The sequence below is a fragment of the Miniopterus schreibersii genome (assembly GCF_964146895.1).
Source record: "Miniopterus schreibersii genome assembly, chromosome: 1".
In the NCBI taxonomy this organism is placed as follows: Eukaryota; Metazoa; Chordata; class Mammalia; order Chiroptera; family Miniopteridae; genus Miniopterus; species Miniopterus schreibersii.
In genome coordinates this window covers 194,289,221-194,301,538 of record NC_138101.1, presented here as the reverse complement: position 1 = coordinate 194,301,538, position 12,318 = coordinate 194,289,221, and the positions used below count along the sequence as shown (strand labels likewise).

Genomic DNA, 12,318 nt, shown 5'->3' with positions numbered 1-12,318 from the left:
ACCATATAGTAAGATAAAATACATTTAAAATAGGTGAAGAGAACAAGATAATGAAAAAAATAAAGATGGAAGTAAGAATAGAAAATATAGTTGGAGCCAAGAGTGCAGTTACTGGACAAAACCCATGTAATACAATCTTGTGTATTTGCTATTGATGGACAAAAAGTTTAACTTGAACATTTCAGACAGCCAGTGTAAAGAGTGAAATGTGGTAAGTTGCATGTTGTATTTACTTTATGATATAGGAGAAGCCATTAATGAAATTAACCGTTTACCTAATTTCACCAAAATAAGTATAAACATTTTTTATTATAGGCAAGTGAACAAGATATCCTTAAATATCTGATTAAATGGGGTGAGCACCAGCTGATGAAAAGAATAGCAGACAGAGGTAAGCTCAGAAAACTAGCTGCACTGTTTTTCCCTGAAGCTTACTGGCATGATGCTACATGTCAGGCTTGACAATGGCCATTGTTGCCTGTTGAAAATAAAAATTTTTACAGTTGGCAAAATCCTTTGGCAGAGAGGGTATACTTTGTTAGAAATAAATATGTCACAAGCTTATATTTTGCAGCTTTAAAAGGATACTTTTTTAAAAAATGGATTTTTAGAGTGGAAGAGAGAAAGAAACAACGATTTGTTGTTTCACTCATCTGTGCATTCATTGGTTGATTCCTTTTAAAAAAAAAATGTTTTTACTGATTTCAGAGAGAGGGAAGAAGGGAGGGAGGGAGGGAGAGAGGGAGAGAGAAAGATCAGTGATGAGAGAGGATCATCTGTCAGTTGCCTCCTGCACACCCCCTAATGGGGATAGAGCCCGCAACCTGGGCATGTGCCCTGATCGGGAATTGATCTCCTGGTCCATGGGTCAATGCTCAACCACTGAGCCACACCGGCTGGGCTGATTCTTTTATTTATATCTAGGGTTGTCCACCCCCCTGTACTCCTTTCATCATAGAATATTGTAATTCCTATATAATGAGCCCAAAACAAAAAACTTTAATTAGAAAAATTAAATACAGATTTTCCTTCCCTGTTACTTTTCAACAGTTTTATTTAGATATAACTTACATACCGCAAAGTTCAACTCTTCAAAGCGTTCAGGTCAGTGGTTCTTAGTAATAAGTTTATAGAGTTGTTCTGCCACATTTTTAAATATGTAAAAATATCCAGCATGCTGCCGCCTTTTTCGTCCTCACCCGAGGATGTTTCCATGCTTTTCAGAGAGAGTCATGGGGAGGGGGAGACATCAGTGCGAGAGACACATACGTTGGCTGCCTCCCTCACAGGCCCGACCATGGCCAGGCCCTGAGCCTGCAACCGAGAGGTACGTGCCCTTGGCCAGAATCAAACCCGGGACCCTCAGTCCACGGATTGATGCTCTAACCACTGAGCACAACCGGCTGGGGCACTATACTGCCTTCAGACCTTTCTGTATATCCCTTTAATACACTACTACTCAAGTGCTAGGGAACAAAAGCAGTCTTCCTGTTTGATTTCTCTTAATTTATTTCTCTGTGGCCTGCAGAAGCCTTTAGCAAGTCTCAGATTTGAATTTTTTTTAACATAAACCATTACTATTAATTTGGGACATTTTTGAAATGCCAGTATACAGTCTGTCCCCCTTACTTGCAGATGGTTTATTTGCAGATTCATCTACTTGCTAAAATGTATTTGCAATTTACAAGTCTGTGCTCTTGGGACTTTCATGGGCATTTGCAGACATGTACAGAGTGACAAAAAATTTGAGTCCCCTGATGCGTATGTTTCCAGCTTAAGGTTAAGCAAGGTGATGCTGTACTTTCTTGTTACTGCTTATATTGTAAACGTGTCCTTTCACAGTGTATTTAGTGCCATGTTTTTCACATTCTTATGGGGTTTGGAGGTCATCTCTGTTTAAAATGGTCTCCAAGTGTAGTACTCAGTGCTTTCTAATGTTCCTAAGCACAAGAAGGCTGTCATGTGCCTCACAGAGAAAATGTGTGTTAGATAAGCTTTGTTTTCAGGTATGAGTTACCTGTTGGTAGTGAGTTCGGTGTTAATGAGTCAACATATGTATTAATAAGGTGTCTTTAAACAGAAACACACATAAGACAAAGTTATGTCTCGGCTAGTTGGCAAAAGTGTTGTGACTAGAGGCTCACTGTAACCTACCCCTGTGTTTCCCTTAGAAGCGGTGATTCAGTGTTCACAGTCACTTTATAGAATATAGCTGCCCAAGTAACAAGAATTGGGTGTATGTCATGTTACATAATCATTATAGGCCGTAGGTTTTTTCATTGACATAGGTTCGTAATGTCATAATTATTTGGGACAGATAATGACCGTAATTGATAAAATTTCCCTTAAAATAGTGGCTCAGTTGGTTGGAGCATCACCCCATACACAAAGTTGTGGGTTCTATTGGGGCACATACAGGTGGCAGCCTATTGATGTTTCTCTCTCATTGATGTTTTTCTCTCTAAAATCAATAAAAAAACATATCCTTGGCTGAGGATTAGAAAGAAAAATTAGTAGTTTCCAGACTGGCTTAGAATGTCAGGCTCTTTTACAGGGATGAGAATGAGGCTAAGCAAACAGGTTTCCCTTTGTTTCAGTCAGCCTCGTTAGATGAGCATCCTGCCCTTACCTCTTACATGTTTGGGAGTTTAATGTAACATTTCACTTGAAAACAGGATGCCACTACTAAAGAAAAAAAATTTTGAAAGCAGTGCCTTGTGTAAGTGTGAAGCCAAATCATAGCGAGGCGAGGACAAACTCTCTTTCACACACTTGCAGTGATTTTATTTCAGACGACTGCAGTAAAAGCTTAGCTTCTCAAAAACAACCTCTTTAACTGTCTATCACATGATTTAAGGGAAATACCAGTTTGCCTACAGACTTTGCAAAATATCTAGCATTTATATTTGTAAATTATAAGGGTCTTTAAAAAAAAATACAGCCCCCCCTAGATTAAAGACATGATTAAAGATTCCCAAAATTTATGTAAATTTTTCCCACTTCAGTATCATAAACATAAGTACTTCAGATCTTCCCCTTTTACTAATACCCAATAAGGAAAACCTTTATTCTCTGCCCTGGACAATGGAAATATACATGTCAGAGATCAAAGGGTTCACTCATGTGCAGTAACATTCTCATTATGGAAATTTGGGAGACTAGCATAAAAGTCTTCGTGTGTACCTTATTTTGCTGCCAGGAGATTAATATCTTCTTAAGTTGCTGTTAAACAAATGGTAGCCTAATGAGTGCCATTAACCTACAGTGACTAGAAATAGCACTTGCCCTACAATGTCCTTATTGTACTAAAAACTGGTCACAGAAGTGAGAAAGCTTAAGAAAAAGCCCTGGGTCAAACTAGATTTTAATAGATTGTCATCTTTTTTCCTTTGAGTTAGTATATAGAAAAGAATCCTATTCTTCAGTGCAGAAAAATCATAAAAGAATATTATTGTACTGTTGACACTATGCTTTTCTCTGTCAGAGCATCTTTATTAACTAACCTTCCTAAGACATAAATATAATGTATAAACCATTTTAAAATAGATGTACTTAAGCCAGACTGGTGTGGCTCAGTGCTTGAGCATCGAGTTATGAGCCAGAAGGTCAAGGTTCAATTCCTGGTCAGGGCACATGCCCAGGTTGCAGACTCGATCCCCAGTAGAGGGCGTGCAGGAGGCAGCCAATCAGTGACTCTCATCGATGTTTCTCTCTCTCTCCTTCTCCCTTCCTCTCTCTGAAATCAATAAAAATATATTTTAAAAAAGAGATGTACTTAAGTATAAAGAATGGGACTGAAAGTGTACTAGAGAAGAAAGAAAGCCTTTCTCTGAAAATTTGGATTTGGTTGGAGACTTTTCATTTTCTGTCTCATAGAGCCAAACTTACTGAGTGGCACTGCTCATAGTGTGAACAAAAGAGGTGTAAAAAGACGAGACCTGGACATTGAAGAGCTTCGAGAGATCCTTTCTTCTCTCTTACCTTTTGTTCGAATTGAGCACATCTTACCTATAAACAGTGAAGTCCTAAGTGATGCAGTAAGTGTCTGTCTTCATTTATCCCTTTCATGAAAAGAAGTGCCCTAAAATGTACAGGTATATCTTTATCATTGTAAATAATTTCTACTACTAATGGAGTATTGTGAAGTCAGAGACAGATGTCTGTTTTGAACTAACTATATTGTATGTCCCATGTCTGGCACACAGCACAAATAAATGTTTGGTAAATGAGAGTTGAGTGGGTATATCATTGTTACTTTTGCAAGAGGATAGTTTCTTAGGGTTTAATTCAGCATTTGTCAGTGTAGATCAAGTATGTCCTTATTAAAAAGGGAAAGGGTAGAAATTACCTTTGGAGACTCTTCAAGAACAGCAGTAAATCAGGAAACAGGAGGAAAGGAGAATGAATGGTTCAGTGTAAAAAGGATGAATGACTCTTTCAGTGGTATTTCAGTTAAAAATTAATGGAATGGATCATGTTAATTTTATAATTTTTTAAGTGAATTTTTAAACTAATAGAATTGTTCAAATTAATGGATGGGAAGATAAGTATTAGTTCCTCATACATTGGTTTATAACGTCAGTGTAATGCTGTAAACATACAGTTTTTAAAAGTTCTCTAAAAAGAACGTAATTAAGGATGGATAACTCTTCCAGAATGTAAAGTATATTTTAAAACCCTAATATTTAATCTATGATGCTAGCATTACAGGCCAGACAAAATAGCCTAGAAAAAGATCCTAATTAACAAAAGAATTAAACATAATAAATGAGCTATCACAAATCAGTGTGGTGCTAGACTGATGAATGGGGAAGGAAGGAAATTTGTTTAAAGTTAAGCCCTTATTTCATTTGCACACAAAATTAATTCCTGTTAGATTGAAGAATTAAATATTAAATTGAAACATGGAAAACTAGAAGAAAACAATTAAATATTTATGGAATCTCTGATTAGAAAAATGTTCAGTCTCATTTGTAATCACATACCCCAAAGAAAGCAAACTAAAACCGTAAGTTCTCATCTTTTCACCTATTAGGTCAGTAATTTTTGAAATAATATTACTATCACATAGGAGGAGTATAGCTGGTACATTGGTAATGTTGTCATTAAATATTTGGAAATAGCCTAAATATCTAAGAATAGGGAAATAAGTGAATTATAGTACAACCACTCAACAGAATATTTTGCTGTCCCTAACAATGCTTATATCACTATTATAGCGACATGGAAAATGCTGACAATGGAATATAATTTTAGAAAGAAGGGTATAAAATGTGTATTTTATGTATTCTAGAATGTAGTTATGTTAAAATTCATTTGAGAAAAAGAAGGAAATAAAGCAACATTATTACAGTTGTAATAGATTAGAGTTTTTCTCTAAATACATCTAATGTTATCTTTTATTAGTTAAAAATAATTTTAACTAATACAGCAATTAGACATTTATTATGTTTAACAAGAATAATATTGGATAAACAGTGTTTGGTTTTGTTTAAAATCTGGCACTCAAACCAAATTGAACCCTGAATTTGATTTAGAAAAATATTTTAGAACTTGAGTTTAGTAGACTTAGAAAAAATATATCGATACTCTTAATTCCATGGCTACCACATAATAAGTCTCCAGTAAAAGTTTGTTAATAATAGCTGTTAACCAGAAGGGCTAAGCACTGTACCAAACCTCATTTAATCCTCACAGCCACTTTATGAGCTGTGGGTACTTGTTTTATATTCTCTTAGCAGCAATGAGGGAATAACAGGGCCACCACATTTAGTAAGTTGTGTGGTGTCCCCATCTCCAGGGCCATCTAAGGCCCAGATGAAAGGAGATGTCCACTAGGGTTCCCTTTTCTCCACATCCTTCCGAGCACTTGTTATTTGTTAATTTGTTGATGGTAGCTAGTCTGACGTGTGAAGTACACTGCTGCTGGGAATGCACACTGGTGCAGCCACTATGGAAAACAATATAGAGGTTCCTCAAAAAATTAAAAATGGAAGTGCCATTTGGCCCAGTGATCCCACTTCTAGGAATATATCCTCAGAATCCTGAAACACTAATCAGAAAGAATATATGCACCCCTATGTTCATAGCAGTGCAATTTACAGTGGCTAAGAAGATCTGGAAATGGCTCAAGTGCCCATCAGTAAATGAGTAGATAAAAAAGCCATGGGATATTTATACCATGGAATACTATGCAGCTATAAAAAAGAAGGGTCTCTTACCCTTTGAGAGAGCCTGGAGGGACCTGGAGAGTATTATGCTAAGTAAAATAAGCCAGGCAGCGAAAGACAAATATCACATGATCTCACTCATATGTGGGATCTAATGAACAAAATTAACTGATGAACAAAACAGATCCAGAGATGAAGAAGCATGGATCAGACTAAGGAATCTCGGGGGGGGGGGGGGGAGATTAACCAAAGAACTTATATGCATATATGCATAACCCATGGGCACATGCAATAGTGTGATGAAGGCCAGGGGGAGGAACAAAGGAGTGGAGGGGGTCAATGGAGGGAAAAAGGGAGACATCTGTAATACTTTCAACAATAAAGATAAATTTTAAAAAAAGATGTTTACAGTCACAAGGCTGTTAAATGAGGAGCCAAGTCTCCCTTCCCCTAGAGTCACTGCCCCTAAGCACTATATACACCACCTGTGTCCTTGTACTGTAGATACAAGGCCCTCTAGTTCTTGTTTTGTCTTGGCAAGGAGGGGGCTGGGTTGGGGATGGAATCAGTTCTGGATGAGTAAGAAAAAAAACTAAGATTGGTTTTTCATTAAGAGTTCTGAAATTTAGTCCAATTCATTACATTTTTAATTAATACAGCTCTTGTTTAAAAACACCATTCCTCTATATAGAGAAAAAATGGGAAATTATACTACCTTTTATTTCCGAGTCCTTTAAATATTATTAAACATTTGAAGTATTTTTTAATTTCCATGTATTTCTAAATATTTATACAAATGGTAAAGTTTGGATATTTTGATTTATAGGTATAATTACTTTTATCTTAGTATTGTAGTGCTACACAAATCTCTTTATAAAAAATAATTTTTTTCCAAGATGAAAAGAGGCTTGATTAGTACTCCTCCATCAGATATGCTTCCTACATCAGAAGGTGGAAAGTCAAATGCCTGGTTACGGCAAAAAAATGCTGGAATATATGTTCGTCCTCGACTCTTCTCTCCCTATGTGGAGGAAGCAAAGGTAATGAAAAACATTTTCAGATATTAGACCACTTTATTATAAACTGTAAGCACAAAGATATTTATTGTCATTATATAAATATTTGGAAATGGCGTACATGTCCAGTAATTGGGAAAGTGAACATAAATTCTAGTTTGACTACTCAGCAGAATACTTTTCTGAAGTGTTTAATTATGAAGCATGTTTTTATAACTTAGGTCATGTTAAATTGCATTTTACATTTTTCTCATCATAGTCGGTCTTGCAAAATGTTAACCTGAAAGAAAGTTTTATTTTATTGAAATGGTTGTCAGTATTTTGTGATCTTCAGCATGGGAAAATGTCCTGAAAGGTGGTAGCACACATTTTGTCTTCCTTCATAAACTAAAGAAATGCTGCCATTTCTTGTAACACATTTCTGTGATGGCTGGCTTTTGGAAGTTGTGTTTAGTTTTGTAATAGTTCACACAGTAAGAAAAAATTTCTAGTCTATTAAGCAAATCAGCATTATGAATATTATAACAATTCTTCTAGAAAATATGGTAATGTGAAAATGAAATACTGGCCCGGCCAGGCGTGGCTCAGCGGTTGAGCATTGACCTAGGATCCAGGCAATCGGGGTTCGATTCCCGGTCAGGGCACATGCCCGGGCTTGATCCCCAGTGGGCATGCAGGAGGCAGTCGATCAATGACTCTCTTAATCATTGATGTATCTATCTCTCTCTCCCTCTCTTTTCCTCTTTCTCAAATCAATAAAGATATATTTTTTAAAATAAATTAATTAAAATAAAATGAAATACTGTAATTTTTATTAGATGTATTCAGCCTTAAGAACTTTGGGGTGGCCTTTTGAGGAATAGTCTTTGAAAGTCAGAAATCACAATTAAGCTTTATGAAATAAATTAACAGGCGAAACAGTGTGTGTTTGGGTATAGAATTACTATATTTTGTTACATGAAAGCATTTGTGAGTTTATTTTGTTGACTAGGTTGATAATCCTCCTCTTATTGACTGGTTGACATTTTAAATAGTTCTAAAACTGAGGGAAAAAGCAGAATGGTTGTGCCTGGTCTTTTTAAAATAAGTTCTGTACTCAGACTCACTGAAGCAGCTGAGGCCTTTACAAAAGGTTGAGTCTGGTGATAAAAGGTCTGTGATAAACTAGACCTACCTCCATTCTGCTCTGTTTCAAAAAGTAAGCTCATCAGTAGTCCTCCTGGAACTTCCTGTTTCTCAGATGGCTGTACCCATACATAAGTAGATAATTGCCCCAGTAAACATGGAAAATGTTTATATATTATATCATTTTGACCGTTCTGCAGTTTAGTGAAATAGATTAAAACTAATTTTTAACAATTGGATTTACTTATAGGTCTGTTCAGTTTAATATCAGTTTTTAATACTTTGTCTTTTGAGCACTTTTTTTTAAATTGATTTTTAGAGAGAAAGGGAGGGAGAGAGAGAAACATTGATTTAGAGCAGAACATTGATTGGCAGCCTCCTGCACGCCCCCTACCAGGTAATCAAGCCTGCAACCCAGGCATGTGCCCTCACCAGAAGTCAAACCAGCAACCTTTTGGTCACTGGATGACTCCCAGCCAACTGAGCCACACCAGCCAGGGCCTCTTTTTGATCTGATGTTTAGCCCATGTAAACATGTTTTTTTTATAGTAACTTTATGTGTAATTTACTTCTGATTAATTTTCTATCCTTCCTTTAAATTTCAAATACTTCAATTAAAAGGAAACTTTTCAGAAGATGGTTATTTTTTTCCAAAGATACTCCAAAAGAACCTTTAAAAATTAAAGAGGTAGGGGCACTTTCTCCTTTCACCACTAATTATAAACTTCATACACTGAAAACAGTAAAGTAATTCCCTTTTTATATGATGAAAGTAATAATCTTTTTTCAAATGTGATTTAACAGAGATGAAGGGTTGACTAATTCTGTTAATACTGAATTGTTATTTCAGTCAGTGCTAGACGAGATGATGGTGGAACAAACAGATCTTGTGCGTTTGCGAATGGTTAGAATGTCCAATGTGCCTGACACTCTTTACATGGTCAGTAATGCCGTACCACAGTGCTGTCACATGATCAGCCACCAGCAGATCAGCAGTAACCAGTCAAGCCCTCCTTCGGTGGTAGCCAATGAAATTCCAGGTAAGGCAGTACCCTTGTTTTAGGCATTCATACTCACATAAGTAATCCAATCTTTTTGGAATCCCTTTATATGTGCAGCTCTCTCCGTTTACTATGCCTATGCATTGTTCTCATCAAAGAGTAAATACTTATAAGCTGAGCTTTTTGTTTTGAATTTTATTTTATAGTAACAGGTATATACAATTTTCAGTCTCACCCAGGGTTTCTCAACACTGGCCCGGTGCCCGGCCGGGCGTGGCTCAGCGGTTGAGCATCGACCCTAGGATCCAGGCGATTGGGGTTCGATTCCTGGTCAGGGCACATGCCCAGGTTGTGGGCTCAATCAATGACTCTCTCATCATTGATGTTTCTCTCTCTCTCCCTCTCCTTTCTTCTCTCTGAAATCAATAAAGATATATTTTTAAAAAACACTGGCCCGGTAGACAGTTAGGGCTGGATAATTCTTTGTTGTGGGTGCTGTCCTGGGCATGTGGGGTGTTTAGCAGCATCCCTGCCCTGGACTCACTAGATACCAGTAGCATACATGCACACACATCCCTTTGTAACCTTTCAGAAACATTTTTATGTTTCTAGACATTGCCATAGGGTATTTCTCACATTATAAGACCCATTAGGGAGAGTATGTCCCCCAAAAATGTGATTACCATTGGTTTCCTGAAGATCCAGTTTCCCAAGATCTGGTCTGTGAATTTTATTGTAGTGTAGTCTTAAAACTCTGAGGAAAGCTGCCATAGGTAGGGGTATAGCTGTCAATGTTCAAAAACTTATGAACATCGATTGATGTTTACTTTAACCAAAGGGCCCTAATGTCATTTTCTAAGGTAAGGAAATTAACAGCACAGATTTTTATAAATGTCTGGGGTCAGAAATTTATAGCTCTTGCTAGTTACTATTGCAAGATTTATTTTTTTAATCAGCAAACTATATAGCATTATTGGAAATGGAAAATTATTCATTTTCTGCTTTCGGTTTCAAGTAAGGATAAGTAAAAGACATAATGACAGTTTTTAATTCAACACGTACATTTTGTTCTGGGACTAAAATCTGATCTGTTGTTGCCTTATCAGGTTTGTCAGCTACGTGTTTGTTTAAAGTATACATTGGATTACAGTATGAAGAGAAGTATTTCTGTAGCAATTAGTGCAGATTTTAAAGCTTTCATAATTAGCACTGTTTTTATCGGCTTGAGTTAATACTTGAATAGCAACACAATTTAATCTTAGAACTGAATCTAAAAAGCCCAAACGTACTCACAGTTAAGTATGCTCACAAAAATAAGACTTGTCTTGTTTAATTATTTTCTGTTGTTTAACCCTGTTCTGGTGTCATCCTGATTCTAACGTGCTCACCATGCTCTAATGAAAGGCCGTTTATCTTATTGGCTCATATTCTGGCTCTGCCCCTTCATTTATATGACTTTGGACAAGCTGTCTACTTCCCTGCACATTAATTTCCTTATCTGCAAAATGGGGATATCTCCTTTCTAGGGTTATTGTGAAGACATAAGCAAGTACCATGAGTAATATGCTTAGGAGTTTGCCTGGCACAAAGCAAGCACTCAGTAATAGCTCCCGTTGCCCTCCAAATAATAGTCAGTTTGGCTCATAATGTTTATGGGCCTCAGTCCTTCTTTCCCAGCCCTCTACTGCAGCCTTACTCCAGATTCCTAACCCATGTTCCTGCCTCTAACCTTGCTCACTCCCCTTCTGGACTTTACACCAGGGCTCAGCACAGTTTTTCTGTGAAGTGCCAGATGGTAAATATAGGCCTATGGGTTATGCAGTTTCTGTCACAGCTACTCAACTCTGCTGTTGTAGGCCAAAAGCAGCCATAGACAGTACCTGAACAGATGGGTATGACTGTGCCAGTAAAACTTTAATTTTTAATTTTCTTAAATGTTTTCTTAATTGATTTTAGAGCAAGAGGAAAGAAGAGGGAGAAAAAGGTAGAAACACTGATGACAGAGAAACATCAGCATTGATCGACTGCCTCCTACACACCCCCTACTGGGGATTGAGCCTGCAACCTGGGCATGTGCCCTGACCGGGAATTGAACTGGTGCATGGGTCAGTGCTCAACCTTTGAGCCACACCAGCTGGGCAGTAAAACTTTATTTACAAAAACAGCCAACAGGCTTGATGTAATCTACAGTCCCTAGTTTGCCGACCCCTGCTTGATACTACTCTCAGAGTGCACTTACCACATCATGGTTCTGTTCCCCTCATTCCCCTGCACAGGTGACTACCTGTCGTACACAAAATACAATTTAAATCCCTTTTTGTGACATGCAGGATCGTTCATGATCTGCTCCACCCATCTTTCTAGCCTTCTCTCTTAATGCTCTTCTTCTCTCTTAATGCTTGTACTTTTGAATCCTAAGTTCTAGCCATGCCAGCTTCTTGTGCCACACTGTCTTTCATTTGCATATTTCACACATGCCTGGTCCTTCTGCTCAGAAAGCCTTCACTCCATATTCTTTGTCTGCCTGGTTTTCTCTCATTCTTCATGGCTGCACTCAGGGTTCACCTTGTCTAGGAAGCCTTTCCTGCCTGCCTCCAGTCCAGGTTGAGGGCCGCTTCCTTCAAATCCCTTAGGTATTCTTTGTAATATTTCTCTCCATGACCATTTGTGGCTCTATACTGTACTGTCTTACTTGGTTTACTTCACTAAAACTAGAGTTCTTTAAGGACAGGGATCACACCTTTGTTCTGTGCACCCTAATACTTGAGTCCAATCCCTAGTGCATAGTCAGGACTCAAAAGTTATGTGAATAAAAGAATGAATACATTTTAAAAACTTAGGAAATAGCCCTGGCTGGTGAGCTCAGTGGTTAGAATGTTGACCTGTGCACCAAAGGGTGGAGGGTTGAATTCCTGGTCAAGGGCACCTGTAACTGGGTTGCAGGTTCGATCCTGGGCCCGAGTTGGGGCACATGCGGGAAGCAGCCAATCGATGTCTCTCTCACAT

The 12,318-nt window shown here is 37.6% G+C and overlaps 1 protein-coding gene across 2 annotated transcripts in view; it reads left to right on the top strand.

The window, feature by feature from the left end:
• BTBD7 (BTB domain containing 7) overlaps nt 1–12,318 on the top strand; it is a 62,635-nt gene that overhangs the window by 40,189 nt on the left and 10,128 nt on the right. For both annotated transcript variants that reach the window (XM_081128489.1, XM_081128488.1), the window contains 4 exons: nt 316–391; nt 3,877–4,037; nt 7,067–7,210; nt 9,162–9,351. In XM_081128489.1, the coding sequence (XP_080984615.1) occupies nt 316–391; nt 3,877–4,037; nt 7,067–7,210; nt 9,162–9,351 (571 nt within the window). The remainder of the gene's footprint in view (nt 1–315; nt 392–3,876; nt 4,038–7,066; nt 7,211–9,161; nt 9,352–12,318) is intronic.